This window comes from Buteo buteo, chromosome 4, assembly GCF_964188355.1.
Source record: "Buteo buteo chromosome 4, bButBut1.hap1.1, whole genome shotgun sequence".
NCBI lineage: Eukaryota > Metazoa > Chordata > Aves > Accipitriformes > Accipitridae > Buteo > Buteo buteo.
The window spans coordinates 27234243-27255953 of record NC_134174.1 but is presented as its reverse complement, the minus strand read 5'-3'; the positions used below and the strand labels follow the sequence as shown (position 1 = coordinate 27255953).

Here is a 21711-nt window from a genome sequence, read left to right as displayed (position 1 = left end):
AGCGTTGCCAGGGCAGAGAATCGAGACCTTAGTGGGTGATAGGAGGTGGATACCTTTCCTCCAGACAAATGGGGCTTTGGCTCCTTGCTCTGGGGCTGTGCATCTGGCCGGGGCTGGGGGTCAGGAGCGCCCGGCCACTGCAGCCCCAGGACAGGCAGCGAAGTGGGCCCTGGTGGAGGGAAAGCCAAGAGCCAGCCCTGAGCTGGGCGAGAGCAGCCCTGGGGGGAAGGCCGGAGCAGGGAGACGCCAGCAGGGAAGCAAGACCGAGGGCAGGGCAGAGGCGGCTGCAGAGCGCGAGGCGGTGAAGGCTGCAGGGCCGGTGCTTGGTGGGGCGGGGGATGCACCAGGAAGGGGCCAGAGAAGAAGGGAGAGGGAGAGGGATCTCGGGGAGAGAAAGATTCCTGTTGCGAGAGAGATGCCCCCTGCCCCAGGTCCTGAAGGGCTGGCTCACCTCAGCCAAAGAAGGGGAGCGGGAGAGAGCCCTGCAGGTTTGCACCCACGTGCTGGGCGCTTGCAAGGAGCGATGTGAGCTCACGGTGAGTAGGGACCCTCCGCGTGCCCTGGTGCCCCTTTGCCACCATTCGTGGCCCTGGAAAGGAGCCCTGCCCAGCTGGGTGCTGGCTTTCGGGGCCCCTGGGATTATGGGGCAGCCCTTCTGCCTGCCCTTCTGCCTGGTCGCTGCCCAGGGAGCAGGCTGGGCAGTAGAGGCGAGCGGGCGCTGGGGCTGCCTGCAACCTTTTTCCTGCTGCTGTCCCCTGCAGAGAGGATGTTCCTACAAGCAGTTCGGCTCCCTGGTGGGACTGCTGGGGTCTCTGACCAGCGACTGCCTGGACACGTGCCATCAGAGGGCATGGGTCTGCCTTGACTACCTTCTCCAAATGCAAGGTGAGGAGAGCAGGCGCTTCCCAGCCTTGCTCAGCCCAATCCTCCCTCCCTCCCTTCCTGGCCTGGCGCCACCGGGGTCCCGTGGAGGGAAGGGGGAGGCAACGTGCTCGGCTGGTTTTGTGCCCCCACCCTGTTAGCCCTCTGCCCCCCTGCCCATCTCAGGAAGGATCCCTGAGAGAGTGTTGCCGAGTCCCACCTCCCCGGGGCGTGCGTGAGGTTGGGTGGTCAGGGCCATCCCTCACTGCTGTCTGAGAGCAGGACATCGTCACCAGTGCTGGGGACTGTCCCCCTCCACGTCTGTCCCTCTCCACGGTCCAGGAGAGACAGAGGGTGGTCAGACAACTCGCTCGGATGAGGTCCCCGACGTTTCAGAGGGTGCCTGCCCCCTCGCTCCCTGCCTTCAGCCTGGAGAGACAGGCAGCTACCCAGGCAGTCTCCAAAGTCATCCCTGGCAGGGAAGAAATCTCCTGTGGAGCACAAGAGGGGAAGCCAATTTGCTGCCCAGAGCAAACTGGGCAGGGAGGAGGGATCTGAGCTGCAGGCCCAGAGCGTGCTGCAAAGGGTTGTGTTTGCACCCTTTCCTCTTCAGGCAGCAGGGTCTGCCTGTGCTGGGGAAGTCACAGGGAGGTTTCCTGCCTCCCAGAGACGATGGTGGCCTGTGTGGGAATAGGGGACGCAGCTGCTAGGAGCAGAGGCTGCTGAAACCCTGAAGCCCCAGCAAATGGTTTAAGGAGGAAGAGGGCTCTTTCCAGCCCGGGATTTGTCAGCCATTTATCGGGCTCAGGAAATCCCGCTGCCCCAAGTTCAGGAGAGCCCTGGCTTTCCCTGTGGCCTTCCCTGCCACCACGGGGGGTTCTCCTTTACTGGTATCTGGGGCCAGAGGTTGGCTTTCTGTAGACGTGACTCCTCTTCTCTCCTGCTGTTTGTTCCAGCCAAGAGCATGAAGGTGCCGCAGGCAGATGAGATCCGGTGCCTTTATGAGGAGCTGAACAGCCCGGACACCGAGACTGTTGCGGAGACCTGTACCCAAATAACAAAGGTAACTGGCCCCGAAACAGTGGGGTGGGGGCCCAGCTCCTGGGCTCCTGCACGTCTCCCTGCTCCCCTCCAGAGTCTCTGTCTCCAGAGCGGGCTGTCCAGGACAGCTGTTGTTAGCAAGTAGCAGGAGGCTCTGAGGCAAGACCGTCCTTTAGGCACGCTGGAGCAGACACCGTGATGTGTGTGTTTGCACACACGTGTGTGTGCGTGAGTGCTCTTGTCAGAATACCAATTTGGTATATAAGCAAACAACAAGGGGGTAGACACTTCCAAATCGGTTAGCTGCACCAGATGTAAACAGCACTGTAGGCACAGCAGGAGGGCCAAGAGACTGGCCCCTCCATGACTGCTGAACTAACAGTCCCGTCAAGTTGCCTTTCCTTTCCGAATCGCTGGGGCAGAGCTGTGATGCGGGCTCTCCTGTTCCTGACTTCTCTCCAGGCTGTTTGCAGGTGCATCCCTGCAGCACAGGCTGTGGACTTTCTGACTGCCATCCTGGACAGCTTGCTGCATGTCACGCGCCCACGTGCAAGAGCAGTGGGAAAGTGGGTGTTCATCTTCCTGGTGGAATGCAGAGAGGAGATAGTCCAGGAGGTAAAGGAGAGCTTTTTTGCCATTAGACTTTGTCTTTTCTCCTGTTGGCTGTTGCACTACACCCTGTGCAGTTGGCATGGGCTCAAGAAATGCCGCCTGTGTGCCAAGCCAAGGGGCTACTGATGGTCCGAGTCGTGCATTAGCACCCGCTGCTGGCGCCTGCTCCAGCTGGTGACAAGGCTATGGGCACTTCTTGTCCAAAGTCTGCCATTGGTCTGGGTCCTTCCCATGAGTGAGGCACTGGGAGGCACCAGCCTTGCCATTCCTCCCCTTCCTCTGGGGTCACTGTCAGTCCTCCCTGCCCTGGGACCCACCTCACCCTTCTCTTTCTTCACTGGTCCCCAATTCCATCTACTCTGAGCTTTGCTGGGCACGCTAGGTTTTCCACAGGTTGCATCGCTGTTCATTGCTCTCATTGCTTTCCCCGACTGTGGTGTTACCCAGCCTGTGAGGTGCCCTTCCTTTAGCCACTAGTTGCTGCCCATCTGTAGCCTGGGAGCCTCTGGCCTCGTGCTGTGCCTGCCCTTTCAAGGCTCCTGTTCTCCTCCGCTCACGCTCTGCTGCGCTCCGCTTGGGCTCTAGGGCCACCAGTGGCTCAAGCAGTGCAGACTAACTCAGTCTCAGGAGGGTGGAGGCAAGGAAAAGCGTCCCTGGAGAACGGGGTTCCTCTGGAAGGAGACACGTGCGCTTGCAGAGGCCCTGCAAGGCATCTGCGGGGTCTCAAAGAGCGTGTTTGGTCGTGGTCTTGCATCGCTATGGACACATGGGGAGAGTTAGCCAAGCGTTGAGCGTGAAATGGGTCCGTGTCCTCTGTGTGCACACAGGGCACGCAGCTGCTCATAGGGTTGGGCCCCGGCACGTGCAGCGACCGAGGCTGTGCATGTGAGCGTGTGCATGCGTGTGCGTGTGTGCATGCAGGTGCACGATTGCCAAGAGCACACTGGGCTCCAGATGTGAGCCAGGGTCAGGCAGGGTGGAAGGCGTGAGGTTTCGAGCTGGATCTGGACTCTGTGTCGAGGCAGCAGGCATCGCTTGTCTGCCGAATGACTGTGTCTGGGCCCCACAGGAGGGGGTAAAGGAGCCCTTCTTTCTCCTCTTCTTCCATTCAGGTGCCAAAAATCCTGAGCACCCTTTACAGCTACGTGCAGCAGAGCACCCACAGGCCCTTCGTGCTCCGTGCAGTGTTTCTCCTCACCCGCTTTCACCAGGAGCCTGTAATCAGCAGTCTCCTCCAGAAGAGTCTGCTCATGGACAGGTACGGGCACTACCCACCTCCCCACTGTAGTCAAACAGGGACCCTGCAGCTTCCTTGCCCTGGGGGGGTCCGGTTGAGAAGCAGGTCTTTTTTTTCTGCCCAAGCAGTCTGGAGTGTTGCAAGACTGCATGCTTGTGTCTCTGCTGTGAGTGGGGCATTGTAAGCCCCATTGCAGGTGAGGAGGTTTGAGGGCACCGCAGGACCGCAAGGATACGGGCTCAGGGGTGAACGTCTCTTCCCTTGCAGTGACACGGTGGAGCTGTGGAGGAGCCTGGGGAGAAGCATCCTCGGCATTCAGATCCTGAGGTGCTTAGTGGAGAAATTAAACAGAGCAGGAAACGACCGCCTGGGGACGGACTCCTCCACTTGTGAGCAGCACAGCTGTCAGACTGCTCTGGAGACTCTGAAGGTACGTTCAACGGCAGACACGTTTCTGCAGCTCGGCATCTGCTTGCTAACTCACACTTGGGCGCAAGGGAGTCAGGTGCCCTTTGCGGGTGCCTGTGGAGATTCGCAGGGCGCTGTGCTGGGCCGGCCTCAAGGAGTGTGGGGAGCCAGGGCAGTTTGGTACTCCTGAGCCACAAGGCTGTCGCAGGAGTGACAAGTGTGGACAGTGACCCCCCACCCCGGGCAGGCGGGGGAACCAGGCTGGTGGGAAAAGGCCTTCCCTGAACAGGTGGTTCTTGGTCATGTTTCTCTGCAGATCACCCGTGCCATCTCCGAGGTGGTGTTTGACCTGAGGAGCACGGAGGAGCTCATGCAACTGCTTCCCCACCTCCTTCCCAGCCTGCTCAGGTGGGCCAGTGAAATGCTGGGTGGGGAGAGGCAGCTTTTGCTCATGACCAGCTGGAAACAACTGCATGTGGAGAAGCCGTGCAGGTAAAGAGCCGAAGGGGCAGATGGAGGGGCTGGCTTCAGTTCCCCGTGCCAAGGCATGTGCCTTTGTGGGGCTGAGGGAGGGCTTCGCCTGCCCCACTTCCTAGATGTGGAAAGCGGTCGTCGTGGTTGGTTTTACTTCTGTTCCTTCATGGAGAAACTCCAGCTCCCAGGCAGGAAGGTCTTACGCAGCTCATACTGCGGACGGCCGTCCTCTTGCCTCCTGCATACCCTTGTGTGCACAATAGCATTGCACTCCCTCAATGGACCCCCGCTGGAGAAGTGACTCTTGCGGGCCCTGGTGTCATTCTTGGCCAAAGGCTGGTGGGAAGAGGTATGAGGTGTTGGCCTTGGTTGACACCTAGCGTGGAGTCAGTCTAGAGGCGTGGGTTTTCTTCTGCTTCGGTGGGTCTGGGGCATGAAGAAAATGCCAGTGTCGTTAGCTGCAGTCTGAAAGGCTGTGAAGCATCTTTCCAGGGGTATTTAGCTCTGCTGCAGATCAGTCTTCCCCTAACCTGCTGCCATTTGAGAGTTCTTGGGGTTTCTGGCAGTGGTGCTATTTGGACTTGTTTTGTTTGATTGGGTTTGTTTATTTTGCGCTTTGTTTCTTTTGCCAGGATTTTCCTTTCAGCTATAAAGTTGGTGCTGGGCAAATGCATGGGGCAGAGATGGATGCAGCTGCTCGAGATTTGGGGAGTGTGGGCTCGCCTGGAAGACCCCGTGGCTCACCCTCAGGGGGTGCGTCTCCTGATCAGGTAAGAGCCCCAGGGATGCATCTGGCCAACTCCTGCAGGGCTGTGCCCAGGGAAATGGCCGCTGGAACCCTCCCGGTGTGCCTGGGAAGCCGTCGGGAGCTGAAGAGTAGTGTCTGCATCAGCACAAGTGAATTTTGGAGGCCCGGCCTGTGGCCTTCCTGGGTAACTGTGTCCCTCGCTTGTGACCCCTGCGCAGCTTACTGCTCCACACTGGGGTCATCTCCCCCGGTCTGGTGAAGAACCTCTTGCTGTGGCTGAATTCCTGCTCAGTTCAACTGCGATGACAGCTACAGCTTTCTTTGCTGAGGTAAGGCAGGAGATGGGGAAGGAAGGGGTCAGAGGACTTTTACTGAGATACTGCTGCTTGGGATGTCTTTTTTTGTGGGAAGATCCCCGGCGAACGGGTCCCTGGAGCGGGGTGGCCAGGGGAGCACCTGGCCGGGACCAGGTCCCCACGGCGCTGCCTGTGGTGTTGTTCCAGATCTCTCGGGACCGCAGGACGACAGGGACCTCCGAGCGAGGCAGGCGCTAGAGGAATCCCTCCGCAATACCTGGCCCCAGCCAGCACCACAGAGTTAATTAAAGCTCATCAAAAGACACCGAAAGGGGAGTATATCTGTTCTTTCCCTAACAGCACCCCGGCGGCTGGTGAGACAACGTGTGGGTGACACCGAGGCTGGGGGCTGCCAGCTGTGGGGCCCCTCTCAGATCTTCCCGGGCTGGGGACAATGGAGTCATGCCGGGACAGACCCCAGAGCAGGGGTCTCCCCGTGGGGTCCTGGGGCCTTGCCGTGCCCTCCCACTGCCCATGGGGATCCCCTCGCCACCCCTCCCGCCGTGGCACGACCACCTCCAGCACCAGCCCGCGCTGGTGCAGGGAACAGCCCGGGAGAGCCCCGACCATATCGCCACAGCAGGCTTCGCCCTCCCGGTGTCCCATCACGCTGGGCCCCCCCACGGCACTGCCCAGTGACACACTGGGGGGAGTAGGGGGCACTGGGGGGAACCGAGGGGGTCACAGGAGGTTACAGGTGTGTGGGCAGGGGGCGGAAGGGGGGCACTGGGGGACGAGTGGGGAATGGCGGGGGGACATAAAGGGTCAGCAGTGGCACAGGGGCCGAGCAGAGGGACGGAGAGTAGCATCTGGCTGGCCCATCAGACCCCTGCCCGTTAACCCAGGCCCCGCTGGTGCTGTTCCTCACCCCCAGCGAGCCTCTGCACATCTGCAGGGGGCAGGGGCAGCTCCACACAGGGAGGCCACCAGCAGAGACGTGGTTTTGTCCCTCGGGCTGCTGTGCACGCCGGCCCGGCTGCGAGCCCACGTGAGCCTCAGCCCCCTGTCCCGCGGGTCCCACCACACGCGTGACCCAAACGGAACGCTCTGCAAAGTTCGCTCAAAGGAAGCACGTGCTTCCGCCTTGCCCAGTCCTTCCTAAAGGTGTTCCTTGGTAAAGGTGAGGATGTAAGCGGGAACGGAGCCCCTTTCTGGGTTGAACAGCAGGCTGAGGGGGGCTCCTGCTGTGGCGGGGGCACCGGCAAGGGCCAAGCTGGCCAGTCTTCCTTCGTCCCGGTCTTCAGAGGTGGCAACCTCCTGCGTGCTCTGCTCTGGCCCGCGAGCCAGAGGAAGTTTCCCTCTCGAGTCCAGAGTCCTGCCCCATACACGGCACCCTGGGGCAAAGGGCAGAGGAACCAAGAGGTTCCCCTCCTTCGCAGGGTCCCCAGCGTCAGCTGTAGCATCGCGCCTATCCTTCGTAGTGCCCAGAGCCTCCTGTTTCGGGCCGAAATCCTCGGTTTTAGGGTCCAAACCCGCCTTTGATGACCCCCTGCCTTTCCTCAGGGCCCGCAGCTCCACGCTGAGGCGCTCAGCCCTAAAGGTGGAGTTCGTTGCCTGGCAACCTCCACCCAGCAGTCCCTGGGGAGTCAGCCAATCGCGTTTGAGGAGGCGGGGGCAAGGCATGTGATGGACAGGTAACCCACCAGTCAAGCTTCGAGGCCTGCAGGAAAGGCGGCAAGAGGGGCAAAAGCTGGGCACCCTGCCGGGGTGTGTGGGGGGGTGCTGGTTGGAGGCGGGGCATGCCCGCTCCACCAATCACAGCTGGCAAGAGCAGAGCACAGCTGACTGATGAGCCGCCTGACCCATCGCCGGATGGGAGGAGCAGTCTCAGGCAGCCAATCGGAGGAAACATCGCCTCAGGGGAGGGCGGGCAGCACACGCAGCAGGCGGCCAATCCCAGAGAGCATCACCTCAGGGGCACCTGGGCAGCCTGAGCCCTGGGGCCAGTCAGAGGCAGCCCTGAGGGGAGGGCGGGCCCCAAAGCAGGGCACAGTGACAGCCGAGGGGAGCGATCCGAGGCAGCACCGCCTGAAGGGAGGAGACTGGCAGCCCTCCCCAGCGGTGCTGACCCATGGGAGAAGAAGGTGGGGCCTTCTCATGGGGCCAGGAGGTTCCTGTAGGCACCTGCAGTGCCGAGGGCTCCGGCAGTCCTGGGAGCTGAGTGTGCCAGGCGCAGGGCAAGCGGCTGAGCTGGGCGTTCTCCAGCGGCAGGCATTTGGACGAGGGGCGCTCGGAGGGAACCCGTCTTGCCCTCCCGCTTCTTCTTGTGCTTCTTGAAGTCGAAGCACTTGTGCAAGGCTCCAGGAGGAGTTGATTTGGTGCCCGCCTTTGCTAACTGCAGGTGGGTGGCCTGCAGCGGGCAGGGAATGGGACAGGCCTGCTCGCAGGAATGCCGTGGGAGGGGAGGTCCGTCGCTCAGGGAGACAAGGATGAAGGGTGGGCCTTGAGGGTTGTGGTGCTTCTCTTCCCAGGTCCCCATTCCACGTGAGGAAGCTCTGCTTCCCTGGCAATGGCCAAACATCTGCCTGCCCTTGGGAAGCCCCGGGGAGCTCCCTTCGGGAGTCTCTGTGGCGCAATCGGTTAGCGCGTTCGGCTGTTAACCGAAAGGTTGGTGGTTCGAGCCCACCCAGGGACGCCTCTCCCCTCCTGCCTGCCTATGCCACAGTGTGCTAGCCTTGTTTAAGTTCCTTTCCAACCCAAAGCAGCCTATGGCTCTAGAAAAAAACACAGGCTCTTCAGTCCCCTCAGCAAAGCCAGAGGAAGGAAAGAGAACCGATAGCACCAGTTCCTTATTCTGATTTGCCTGCCCAGCTTGGGGAGCAGGGCTTAGCTCCCACCTGAGCTCAACCCACCACATAATTTGCCTTAGTTCTATGTTCACTAAAGACACTAACATGCTACCAAAACCTTGCCATACAAACCCACATCTCCAAAGGCATGATCCCACTTTGCCTGTGTCCTGGTTTCAGCTGGGGTAGAGTTAATTTTCTTCTTAGCAGCTGGTGCAGTGTGTTTTGGATTTAGTGTGAGAATAATGTTGTTAAAGCACTGATGGTTTAGTTGTTGCTAAGTAGCGCTTATCCTAAATTAAGGGTTTTTTAGTTTCCCATGCTCTGCCAGCAAGCAGGTGTACAAGAAGTTGGGAGGGACCATAGCCAGGACAGCTGGCCCGAACTAGCCAAAGGGATATTCCATACCATAGAACATCATGCTCAGTATATAAACTGGGGGGGGAATTGGCTGGGAGTGGTGGATCGCTGCTCAGGCATTGGTCAGCACGTGGTGAGCAATTGCATTGTGCATCACTTGTCATTTCTTGGGGTTTATTTTTCTTTAATTTTTTTTTAATTATAGTAATTATTATTATTGTTGTTGTTATATTTATTATTATTGTTGTTGTTAGTCGGAGTAGTATTGTTAGTAATGTTAGTATTACATTTTATTTTACATGAGTTATTAAATCGTTCTTATCTCAAACCCACGAGTTTTACTTTTTCTTTCTGATTCTCCTCCCCATCCCACTTGGGGGAGTAAGTGAGCAGCTGCATGGTGCTTACTTGCTGGCTGGGCTTAAACCACAACACCTTCCTTGCTGTCAGGCCACATGGTTGCCTCCTGTCCAGCTCACTGGCCACCAAGACCATTCCCAGAGGGCTCTTCCCAGCCTGTGCCATTGCGAGGGTTAGTCCCCTTCCAGGGCAAAAACTGGCATTTGTCCTTACCAGATTTCACGAGCTTCCTGCCAATATGTGCTCTCCTCCTCCTTGAACGCTTTCACTGGGCACAGAGTCCTAGAGACCTTTTCAGTAGAGATTCAGGCAAAGAAGGAATTTAGTCCCTCAGCCCCATCTAAATCACCCTCCTTGTTCCGGAGCAGCCCTGCATTTTCCATCTTCAGCCTTGGTCTCCAACGCAATGATCAACGCTCTTCTTTTTCCTTTTGACTCCCCTTGCAACCACCAGCAATCTCAGGCTTTCCCAAAATCATACCTGGGCGGTGAAGGCAAAGCAGCTAAATGCCTTGTTTGTACCCGTCGTTGCTGTCGCTCCCTGGCAGCTGCTTTGTGGCCCCTGTCATTGCCCTGTCCCTGTGCTGGCCCAGCCCCGCTGCCCCACACAGGGTCCCACGGCCCTGCTCTGCGGGCACAGGGTATGTTTGGGGGTGTGGAATGGTCCCCCCGGCACAATGCCCAGGACAGCCCGTGGTGCCCTGTCCCCCCCATGGACCTCCTGCTAGGCAGCCTCTCCCAGCTCCCAGTCCCTGCCTTGCTCAGGACGTGCCCCACAAGAGGCTTCGCAGACAATCCTGCTCTGGGGTCTGGGACAGGAGAGAAGCTGGGAGGCCTGGCCGGTCCCCGGTACAGGCACTGATCCAGCAGGAGGATGGAGGTGGCTGCACAGACAAAACTAACCCATTAACTTTGGCATTTTCCTCTGCCAGGCACTTTCTAGCCCAGCCCTGCTTCTCCATTGCTCTCCACCACGACTTCTCCCCAGCGCAGCAGCCCAGTGTGGGCTGACCCCATGGCAGCGCCCACCACAGGGTGCTGCAGAGCTCTGGGCACTCACACGACAACACCGTCCCGTCTGAAGGGCACAGCAGGTCCTGGAGGGCAGAGAGGTGGGTTGTCTTCTGCATCAGCCCCGGCACTGGGGGCCAGCCATGGCATGAGGAGACAGAGGCCAGTGTCTCCCTGTGCATTGAGAAATAGGTTTCTCTTGGTCATTTTTTACTCCCTGGAAGCACAGAGTTGCTCCTCTGCTCTTTCTGGGGACATCCCTGCCCCAGGAGAGCCTTTCCCCATGGGACTGTGTCCATGCTGGCCTGGCCAGCCATTCCCACCCCCTCCCCATGCTCCCCGCAGGGCCCCGAGCTGGTGGGGTTGCTGTGCAGAGTGAGCAGGCTGTGATGCCTGAAAGCCACGGGAAGGCAGTCCCAGGCAGATCCCTTCTCCAGAGGAACGGGGCACCCAGCTTCTCAAAGGTTGTCTTAGCGAGGTCCATGACCATGCGACCTGCAAGACCATCTCATGGTTCTTGAAGTATGTGGTTCTTGAAAGGTGCCTTCATTGCCGGAGCACCAGATCCGGCATAGACTCCGCAGTACAGGTGATATTATTTCTCTGTGAAACCTCTCTTCCTGCACGTACCTGCAGGATGGAGATGGCCGGGGCAGCCGGGGCTCCCTGTGCGAAGAGGGAGGTGTAGGATCTGGGCTGAGCCTCCAGGTACAGCCACAGCGAGGTCTGGCTTCACACCAGGGCCAGCCAGCCAGCTTCGGGGAGACTTGTGGGTGAACCCTGCACCCAGAGAAACACTTCCCCGTGTCTGTGTGCTGACCACGTAGCTCCTGGTTTGCCTCCCTATGTGCCAGTGTCTTTGGAGGGGTGTTGAGCACCCAGCCCCTGTATGTCTTTCCCATGTGGCTCCTGACTTCATGGACCTCCAACCTGCCTCCTGCCCAGTCTATCCCTTGCACCGAAACCCTTCCCCACCCTTGCTGTCTTTTACCTGCCCCAGATCAGTCAGACCGTGCTTGATGGCAGCTTTTGGGGAGCAACGTAGAGACAAAGGCCAATGAGGATTTGAAGTGCCAGGGCAGGGATTTTCCTCAGGGAGCATGGGAGACAGGTTCCAGGATCTCCCACGGGCAAGGAGAAGGGACCCAGTAGAAGCAGCTGCTTCAGGAGACAGCAAGGACAATGACGGTGGGATATGGGGAGCTGCTGGCACCGTGCAGCAGTGGCCACAGCCCTCTGCGAGAGATGGAAATGCCCTTCCCTGCTGAAAGGCTGATCTGCTGCAGCACGGCTTTCCCACGTGGCCGTGGCATCACCCTGCTCTCCTTGCTGCAATGGGCAATATTTGGGCTTCTTCAGGGAGACTTCAAGACCCCCCCACACACCTCCCCCACCTGTGTCCGTAAAAATGCCAAGCCAAGAGCCTTTCCAATGTCAGATCCAGGATCCACCCCCTCCCCCCATGCCAGAGTCCCCCCTTCCCTTTGCAAGTCACAGGTAGAGGGCAAGGTTGCCAGTGCCATGGGCAGAGGGAAGCCTGGATAGCTAGGTCCTGGGAGATGCCTGGTCTCAGGGGGCTCCAACGCGATTGCTGGGGCAGGCTGGCATTTCCAAACTCTGTGCCAAGAGGAGCCAAGCCTCTCATCCATCATTTCACAGATTTTTCCCGCAGCCATTCCTGCAAAGCAATTGTCAAAAGGCCCTGGAGAACCGGGTCTGCCTTTGAAGCTGGTGATGTTCTGAACAGGGCTTGGGAAGGCCCTTCCAGCTTCAGTTTCTCCACCCTTCTTCATGATGGTGGCACCACAGACAGGACACCGCAGGGTGGCACAGGCAGCCCCAGCCTGCTCCTCGCTGGCACCACTGCTGCCGGGTGGGAGCTGAACCCTGCAAATGAGCCAAGGACCACAAGAGGTCTGCAAACAGCCCCTGCAAAAACAAACTTCCTTGGGGAACTGCTCTGCAACTCCTTTATTGAGACCATTAACAGCATTATACCAGGAGTTAATGAAGAAGGACATAAAGCAAGGGAAGGACTTGCCTGGTTTAGTTTCAATTAACAGAAAGGAGAGGGTTTTCCTCCTGCAGTCTGTCAGGCTCTCACTGTTTGGGTGAAATGCTGATTCCTTCACCATCTCTTGCTTGGACCATTTTTGCAGAGGCTTCTTCCTTCCACAATCCATTTTTTGCATGAAAATGGGCTCAAGTCATTGCTGGTGGTGCCTGATTTACCCAGTGTCATGTGTAAAGCACTGCAGTGAAAATGTGGGTTTCTAAATTTAAAAAAAAATTGTGTTTCACTGAAAGTCACGTTTCCAGACTCACTGTGACTCGAATTTGTTGATTGTTAATGTCAGGTTCTTAGCAGTCATGATTAGCTGTCATGTCATTCCTGAAAGCTTCTCTGTGAGCAAAAAAGGATGTACGGAAAAGGGGTGATGGTTTTTTGGAAGTTGTTGGCTGAAAATACCTGGTCAGGAAGCAGCTCATCTTAACCTCTTCACTGGAAAACTTTATGAGATAGTATATTTTTCCTGATTGCTTTTTGAAGAGCCATTTTGACATCCTTGTTCCTTAGGCTGTAAATCATAGGGTTGAGCAGGGGAGTGAGGATGGTATAAGTGACAGAGATCAGTGCATCCTGATCCGATGAGTAGCTGGAGTCGGGTCTCAGGTAGATGAAGGAGGCACAGCTGTAATGAACAATCACTACTATCAGGTGAGTGCTGCAGGTGGAGAAGGCTTTGTGCCTCCCTGCAGCTGAAGGGATCTGCAGGATGGCTAAGACAACAAAGAGGTATGAAATAAGGATCAGCATCAGTGGGATTGTAAGGACAGAGATACCCAGTGTGAAGATAATGGCCTCACTGAGGTTTGTGTGAGTAAAGGCCACCTGGAGGACAGGGGAGATGTCACAGAAGAAATGGTTGAGTTTCCTGGATGTCTGGAAAGGCAAACAAAATATCAAGGGGGTAACCACCTGGGCAACCAGAAAGCCGCTCAGAGCAGAAGCAACCACCAGCTGAACACACACTCGCCAATTCAGGATTCTGTTGTAGTGCAGGGGGTGGCAGATGGCAACGCAGCGGTCGTAGCCCATGGCTGCCAGGAGGAAAGAGTGGGAGCACCCCAAGAAAAGGAAGAAGTACATTTGTACAGCACAGCCTAGGAAGGAAATGGTTTTTCTCTCTGCTATCAAGTCTACCAGCATCTTGGGGACAATGACAAAGGTGTAGCAAGTCTCGGAAAATGACAAGACGCAAAGGAAAAAGTACATGGGTGTGTGAAGGCTCCGATCAGCCCAAATGATAATCATTATAGTGGTATTCATGCTCAGAGTGACCAGGTACAGCAGCAAAAACACCACAAGAAGCAGCTTCTGCAGTTCCGCGAGGCTGGAGAAACCCAGGAAGATGAAGTCTGTGGCGAGGGTTTGGTTGTTGTTCTCCATGGAAATGAAAGGTTTTCTCTGGACATCAGGCAGCAAGAAAAACAGCACCCGGGTCACAGAAAGTACAAGGTGGCCTGCTGCTGTGACAAAGAGAATTTTTGCTTGAGTGTGCCTCACAAAACCCCTTTCCTGGCCTCTGTGCTTGCAGTGTTGGTTGTCCTCCTGGGACAACAAGTGTTGTGCGTTGGCTTGGGGCACGCAACGGCGGGTGGGCGCTGTGGGCAGCTCCTGGCCTTGCTGCAGCTCCTGAGAGCGCACAGGTAGCTCAGGGACACGTGGCTCCTTCTCTGTGATCTGGGGAGCTGTGATGGCACAGTGGCTGGAGCTCACCTAGAAAGCACCATCCCCTTCGGGGAAGTCCCATTTCTCATCTTCACAGTGGAGAAAGTGGCAACACCTACCTACGTGCAAGCATGCTGCAGGCAATCACTGCAAGGGCAGGAAAGTTACAGCCTGGAGATAGAGGGGTGGAGGAGGGTCTGTGAAGTCTTTCTTGTAAGCTGTGATTTTGGGAAAGTGACTGAAAGACCTCCTGAGACCTGCAAGGAAGGGAACATCATTTCAGAGCCTCTCACTCATACAAGGGTTGTGTTAGCTCTCAGTGACATGTGAAGAGCTGTATAAGCTGAAGCGCTGGAGCTGCTGGCAATGCTGCGCTGAGCGGATGGGGAAGAAAAGCAGGTAAAATAGGGTTTGAGCAGCACAGCTAACTGCCACTGCAAACCCATGGCAATCCTTGACCCCAAGTCAGGGTTATTCCAGCAAGGGGAGCTTGTGTAAACAGCTGCCGGTGCTGCAGTAGTTTCCAAGAGGAGACATGTGGAGAAGAGTCTTAGCTCTCCCCAGGAACGAGGGAACCATTTGCCCTGGGATAGTGGTGGACATAGACGGCATGTTTCCTTCCTCATACAAAGGGCAGTGATGCAAAGGGGTTTTGTATGCAACTCAGACCTTCTTCCTTCTGCAAGGGTTAATGCATGCCAGGACAGCAGGGCTGTGTGCAGGGTCCTGCTACAGGACCTCTCCCTCTCCTCCCCTCCAGTCCCCAGCACTGGAAAATAAGGATGCAGAAAGGAAAACTGTGGAGCCAGGAGAAAAATGAGCCAGAAACCATACCTGCACTGGCCAGAAGGATATTCAGGTGTGGAGCAGGCTTGCAGCCCTCGTGGCTGGAGGCATCACCAGCCTCTCTGATAGTCCTAGCCCTCCTGTCCTTTTAGGCAAGGGGCCAGCAGCTACCAGCTCTTATGGAGGGGGTGGTGCATATTCTTTAATCCACCTAGGGACTGCTGTGTCCACACCAGTGATAGGCATTGTTAATTGGTTGCAAGGGACATAATTAAGAGCTGATCTATTTCTCTTAGGCATGCCAAAAATACCATTGGCAATTGTCAGTAATGGATATGTGCTGAACTCAAGACTCAGGGATTTTTTCCTAAGCAATGACTAGGATCAATCAGGCACTTTTAGTTATTTCTTCCTTGCAGAGACTGAGGGGGAAAAAATATCTCTTCCTGTTCTGTTATCATTTACTGTTGCAGACAAAGTCCTCATCTGCCTTGGACTCAGTGGGCTTGCAGCACCCTCCACTGCTATCCTTTGCCCCTACTGTGGGAAGGGACAGTCAGGCTCAGGCTTTTTTGGAGGGATTGGTTTTGTGGCTATACCCCAAATCTTATAAAAGAATAATCGAATCATAGAATATCCTGGGTTGCAAGGAAACCATGAGGATCATTGAGTCCAACTCCCAACTCCACACAGGGCAACCTAAAGGTTAAACTACATATCCAAGAGCATTGTCCAAACACTTCTTGAACACTAACAGCTTGGGGCCATCACCACTTCCCTGGGGAGCTTGTTCCAGTGCTTGACCACCCTCTCAGTGACGAACTTTTTCCTAATATCTAATCTGAACTTTCCCTGAGTGTTAAGGCACTCCCTTGTGTCTTATCACTGGACACCAGAGAGAAGCAATCAGCACCTCTCTCTCCATCTCCCTCATGAGGAAGTTGTAGACAGCAGTGAGGACACCCCGCAGTCTCCTCTTTGCTAAGCTGAACAAACTTGGTATCCTCAGCCACTCGTCATAAGTCATGCCCTCTAGTCCTTTCACCATCTTTGTTGCCCTCCTTTGGACACATGCTAATATTTTTATATCCTTCTTGTACTGTGGAGCCCAAAACTGCACGTAGGACTTGAGGTGAGGCCACACTGATGCTGAGTATAGTGGGACAATCACTTCTTTTGACTGGTTAGCTGTACAGTGCTTAATGCACCCCAGGACATGGTTGGCCCTTTTGGCCACCAGGGCACATTGTTGACTTATATTGAGCTTACCAGCAATCAAAACCCCCAGATCCCTTTCTACAGGGCTGCATTCCAGCCTCTTGTCCCCCAGTCTATATGCACCTCCAGTATTGCACCATCCCAGGTGCAGAATTGAGCATTTGCTCTTGTTGAATGTCATCTGGTTGGTGATTGCCCAGCACTCTAATCTATCAAGATGTCTCTATAAGGCCTCTCTACCACGGAGGGAATCAACAATTCTTCCTGCTTGCTGCCTCTCCTGGGATTGCAGAGTCCTCAATTCACGTTGCACACTTGGATTTAGTGCTTTCCCTTTTTAAGACTACACTTTGGATGGTTTCTCATTTTGTGAAGCTCCCTGCTCACCCCTGGGCTCACACGGTCCCTGCAGAGCCCCTGAGCTCTCCCGGTTCCCCTCCAGAAGGATGAGCGTCTGCGATTAGCTCTATAGCACGTGTGGCAGCTCAAGGCAGGTAACTATGAGACAATTGTCCAACTCTGTTTGTACTAGGCACTGACACCTGAGCCCTGGATCCAGACCTGGGTCCCCATCATATCACTCTGGGATGCTGAGCTCCTCCTTCAGGCCACTGGGGAACCAAAGCAAAGCCAGAGGATCTTTTTGGGTGCCATTTATTCCCTGTATTCTTTGCATGATCTTTGGAATTATAGCCCGGTCTTCAGGACCTGCCCTGAAGATCTCTGCAGTGAGATGACATTTTTTAAAGAGATAGTACTAGGGAGTCAGCTGTGACAATGTTGTAAACATACACAACATGCTTCGAGGTCAGACACAACAGGTTTATGCATTAGCAAAGTTGGGATGAATCCAGACATTTCTGTATGAACATGAGGATCACATAGACCACAAACAATAACAATGAACACCAAGCAGAATGCAGAGCTGACCTGAGATACCATGGGTGTCATGACTACACAGGGCTTAGCAAGTTATTACAGGTGAAAAATGGCTATGAAATCCATTTGCTCAGTGCATCCTTGAGCTCCTTCTCCAAAGAGCAGAGAGCAGCTAATTCCAGCAGTGTGATCTGGCTTATCAGAGAATGGGTACCAAAAAGAGATGGAGATTCTTCCTCTGTTAACCCCTACTTCTTTTACTTTTCTTGGCTGGACACCTAGGCAGTGGCAGCCAGAGGTACATTTTCCCTTGTGTAGGTGTTGTGGTTTAACTCCAGCCAGCAGCTAAGCACCACGCAGCCACTCACTCACTCCCCCCCCCCCCCCCCACCCCCCAGTGGGATGGGGAGGGGATCGGGAAAAAAAAGGTAAGACTTGTGGGTTGAGATAAGAACAGTTTAATAGAACAGAAAGGAAGAAACTAACAATAACAATAATAAAACGGCAATAATAATAAAAGGATTGGAATATGCAAGTGGTGCACAATGCAATTGCTCCCCACCCGCCAACCCACGCCCAGTTAGTCCCTAAGCGGTGATCCCCCCACCCCCACTCCCCCCAGTTTATATACTGGGCATGACGTCACATGGTATGGAATATCCCTTTGGCCAGCTGGGGTCAGCTGCCCTGATTGCGTCCTGTGCCAACTTCTTGTGCCCCTCCAGCTTTCTCACTGGCTGGGCATGAGAAGCTGAAAAATCCTTGACTTTAGACTAAACATGACTTAGCAACACCTGAAAACATCAGTGTGTTATCAATATTCTTCTATACTGAACCCAAACCACAACACTCTACCAGCTACTAGAAAGAAAATTAACTCTATCCCAGCTGAAACCAGGACAGTAGGGCAGTGGTTCAGCTGAGCCAAGGCAGATATCCTACCACTGGTTAGAAACCCTTGGCCTGGCTGGGTATTCAACTCCCCCCACGCACCCCACAGACCCACAGGAGCTGGGATTCCTCTTGCCGCAGTTCAAGTGTGCACAAAAGATCCCTCAGGCTCTCCAGGCAGCTCCAGTCACCCTCAAGAATGATGTCGTCTGCCAAGTCAATAGGGGAGAACCCCAAGTATGAAACACGGTGACCAGGCATTGCCTCCACTGTCACCAGACACTGATGGGTGAGTCCAAAATCCCTTCCTCAGCTGCTAACGGGTAACAATGTGACTGACAGGTTTTTGCTCCTACAGCCATGCAGAATCCTGACCAATGCCCTTCTGGGGGTGCAATCGCTCATGCCTACTCCTGACACCAGCATTGGAAGAAAAGCCCATGGCACACAGGACATCCCATTCCATTAGATGCTATGAGGGATTCAACTCTGACCCAGTGGTCGACACCTTTATACTGGCTCCAGGTGACAGAGAGCAAGTTCATGCCTCAATAGAAGAAAACAAACATTTCTGTAGTCACATTCTAAACAGAAATTATAATGATAAGAAGAAGAACAAGAAAAAGGTCAAGACTTCTATGGGATAGCCTGGAAGACATTTCTGGAGAGAGATGGGAAGTCTATCACTACTACAAAGGTGTTGATGAAATCAGTTTCCTAATGGCGTTCTTGAGTTCCTGGTTCCTCATGCTGTAGATGAGGGGGTTCATTGTTGGGGGCACCACCGTGTACAGAACTGCCATGACCAGGTCCAGGGATGGTGCAGAGATGGAGGGGGGCTTCAGGTTGGAAAACATGCCAGTGCTGAGAAATAGAGAGACCACGGCCAGGTGAGGCAGGCACGTGGAAAAGGCTTTGTGGCGTCCCTGCTCAGAGGGGATCCTCAGCACAGCCCTGAAGATCTGCACGTAGGACAGCACAATGAAAACAAAACAGCCCCAAAATACGAGAGCACTAACCCCAAGAAGCCCAACTTCCCTGAGGGAGGAGTCTGAGCAGGAGAGCTTGAGGATCTGGGGAAGTTCACAGAAGAACTGGTCTACGGCATTGCCTTGGCAGAGCGGCAGTGAAAATGTATTGGCAGTGTGCAGCACGGCATAGAGGAACCCACTGCCCCAGGCAGCTGCTGCCATGGGGGCACAAGCTCTGCTGCCCAGGAGGGTCCCGTAGTGCAGGGGTTTGCAGATGGCAACGTAGCGGTCGTAGGCCATGAGGGTGAGAGAAAAAAATTCTGCTGACATCAAAAAGAAAAAGAAAAAAACCTGTGCAGCACATCCTGAGAAGGAGATGACCCTGGTGTCCCAGAGAGAATTTGCCATGGATTTGGAGACAGTGGTAGAGATGGAGCCCAGGTCAAGGAGGGAGAGGTTGAGGAGGAAGAAGTACATGGGGGTGTGGAGGTGCCGGTCGCAGGCTACAGCGATGATGATGAGGCCGTTGCCCAGGAGGGCAGCCAGGTAGATGCCCAGGAAGAGCCAGAAGTGCAAGAGCTGCAGCTCCCGCGTGTCTGCGAATGCCAGGAGGAGGAACTGGGTGATGGAGCTGCTGTTGGACATTTGCTGCCTCTCGGATTTGGGTGCTGTACAAGGAGAAAAATACACGGAGAAGTCAGCGCAGGCTTCTCTGAGGAAAACCTGTTTCTCAGAGAAACTGCCCACATTGTTTCTGTCCTTCTCAAGAGGAACTTCATGCTGCTCCCCCCAGTCACAGAATCATAGAATCATTTAGGTTGGAAAAGATGATTAAGATCAGAGTCCAACCGTAAACCTAACACTGCCAAGTCCATCACTAAACCAGGTCCCTAAGCACCACATCTACACAGCTTTTAAATACATCCAGGGATGGTGACTCAACCACTTCCCTGGTGAGCCTGCTCCAATGCTTGACAACACTTTCAGTGAATGAATTTTTCCTAATATCCAATCTAAACCTCCCCTGGTCCAAATTCAGGCTGTTTCCTCTTGTCCTATCACTTATTTCCTGGGAAAAGAGAACGACCCCCACCTCGCTACAACCTCCTTTCAGATAGTTGTAGAGAGCGATAAGGTCTCCCCTCAGCCTCCTCTTCTCCACACTAAACAACCCCAGTTCCCTCAGCCGCTCCTCATAAGAATTGTTCTCTAGACCCTTCACCAGCTTCGTTGCCCTTCTCTGGATGCACTCCAGCACCTCAATGTCTTTCTTGTGTTGAAAGAACACTGAACACAGTATTTGAGGTGTGGTCTCACCAGTGCCCAGTACAAAGGGATGGCAGTTCTGATTTTGTTCTGATTTACTCTGGCTGACTGTGCCATGAGGAGGAGGAGCCTCATCCAATGGGCTCCTCAGGAGTCAGACCCGCTCTACAGCAGCTGGCAGACAGAAGCAGCAAAAGGCCCCGTATATCGGGGTGGTCACTGACAACAGACACCCTGGGCTGAGTGCAGGAGCCTGGATGAAATGCCCCCATGGGAATAGTCTCTACATCCTGAAGGCAGACATGACATTAGCACTTGGGCCACCTGCCTCTGGAAAGGTGCCCTGGGAGGGCTTTCCTTTTTCTGGTTTTACCCTTTTGAACAGAGGTGACCGGGTCTGAATCAGTCACCACTGAGACTGAACCTGCCTTCCAAACGATTGCCCTCCACCTGCCCTTTGGCTGCAGACGTGGTCATGACAGAGGGGCAGGGGGTGACTATCACTACATGCACATCCTCGCTCACCCGAGAGGAACCTGTCACAGGGGAAGGCTGCTCAGCATCTTCCTGCTCCGTGATTCTGTGATCTCCTTTCCCATCCCTCTCCTCTCCCCAGCCCTCAGCAGCAGTAGGAAACCGAAAGTGCAAAGCTCTTTGTCTTTGTAATAAATGCTGCATCAACAACTCTTATGAAAACTGCCCTCAGAAATGTCCTGGGGGTGATCTGGATCTGCGAACAGACCTGATCCCTGCAGCACCCTCCCAACAGCAGAAGGACCCTGCCCTGCCGGGGGTTGCTCCTTCCACCCACAGCTTCCCCCCAGAGAGCCGTGGGGAGCAGAGCCCCGGCACGCAGAGCCCTGGGGTGCAGGGACCCTGCTCTGAAGGACAGCCCTGGGCACCCCTGGGTGCACGCCCGGCTTCACAGCCCTGCAGTCAACCCCGGGAAAAGGGACCTGTGATGCCCTGTCCCTCAGAGGGTGCCGCAGGGAAGCCCTGCTCTGCTGCGCATCCTTCTCCACGCGAAAGAAACCCTGAGAGCCACCCTGCCAGATCCTATCTGCCCTGGGATGTGCCAGCTCTAGGAGACCCCTCCAGGAAACTCGGGTACATTGCCCTGCAGCCAGAGACTTACTGGGTTATGAGCTGTGATGATTTCTTCCCCAGTGAGCTCTCAGCATCCTCCCGCTCCACACTGCCTGTAACCTCTCTCCTGCTCCTCGCCTCTCCTCTCCCTGCCTGCAGGCAGTGCTGCGCTTTGCAGGGGAGCTGCTCCTGGGCAGAGCCGTCTTTGTGCAGTGCCGCTCGTTTGCCACCAGCTCCCTCCGTCCCAGGAGCCCAGCTCAGCAGCAGAGGACCAGCCCAAGGCAGCTCTTTCTCTGACCCCTCTGGGCTCCCTCCACGTGTCCCTGGGGCTCCGGAGGAACCTACTGTGAAGGGAGGGGGTTGAAGTCTGCAGGGAAACGGGCGCAGGCGTAGGGTAGTGTAGGGCAACTTGGTAGGGACAGCCAAGGGACTTGGTGGGGCCCAGACCCACTCCCAACAGAACTGAGGGCCTTGTCCTCTCAGCTATGGCTGTTGTCTTTTCCAGTGAGGCCCAGGAGAGGACGTCGGTTCCTTACAACCCCAGGGTCTCGTTGCTTCCTCACCACCATGGAGCATGGGAGGTGTCCTAGAGCTGTGCTCCCCTCAGCATCGCGCACCCCCACA

At 55.4% G+C, this 21711-nt stretch overlaps 1 protein-coding gene and 1 non-coding gene across 2 annotated transcripts; one reads left to right on the top strand and one right to left on the bottom strand.

Annotated features, from left to right (window-relative positions):
• The first annotated feature begins 8298 nt into the window (after positions 1 to 8298).
• TRNAN-GUU (transfer RNA asparagine (anticodon GUU)) lies at positions 8299 to 8372 on the top strand. The gene has a single exon. It is a non-coding gene; the product is annotated as a tRNA-Asn (tRNA).
• A 4385-nt stretch (positions 8373 to 12757) lies between these two features.
• On the bottom strand, positions 12758 to 19380 carry LOC142030476 (uncharacterized). Its single transcript, XM_075026710.1, has 4 exons — positions 18458 to 19380; positions 18140 to 18177; positions 17867 to 17973; positions 12758 to 14038 (listed from the first exon to the last, which is right to left on the bottom strand). The coding sequence occupies exons 1-4, from the start codon at positions 19378 to 19380 to the stop codon at positions 12758 to 12760; spliced, it is 2349 nt and encodes a 782-aa protein (XP_074882811.1).
• Between the last annotated feature and the right edge of the window lie 2331 nt (positions 19381 to 21711).

What these genes read in the sequence shown, in the direction of transcription:
- LOC142030476 (XM_075026710.1), bottom strand. Translation starts at nt 19,380, where the DNA reads ATGTCCAACAGCAGCTCCATCACCCAGTTCCTCCTCCTGGCATTCGCA. An exon ending in CTGATTTCATCAACACCTTT is followed by an intron (nt 18,178 to 18,457) that starts GTAGTAGTGATA and finishes TGCTGGTGTCAG; the next exon opens with GAGTAGGCATGAGCGATTGC. An exon ending in AGCTCCTGTGGGTCTGTGGG is followed by an intron (nt 14,039 to 17,866) that starts GTGCGTGGGGGG and finishes GGTGCTTTCTAG; the next exon opens with GTGAGCTCCAGCCACTGTGC.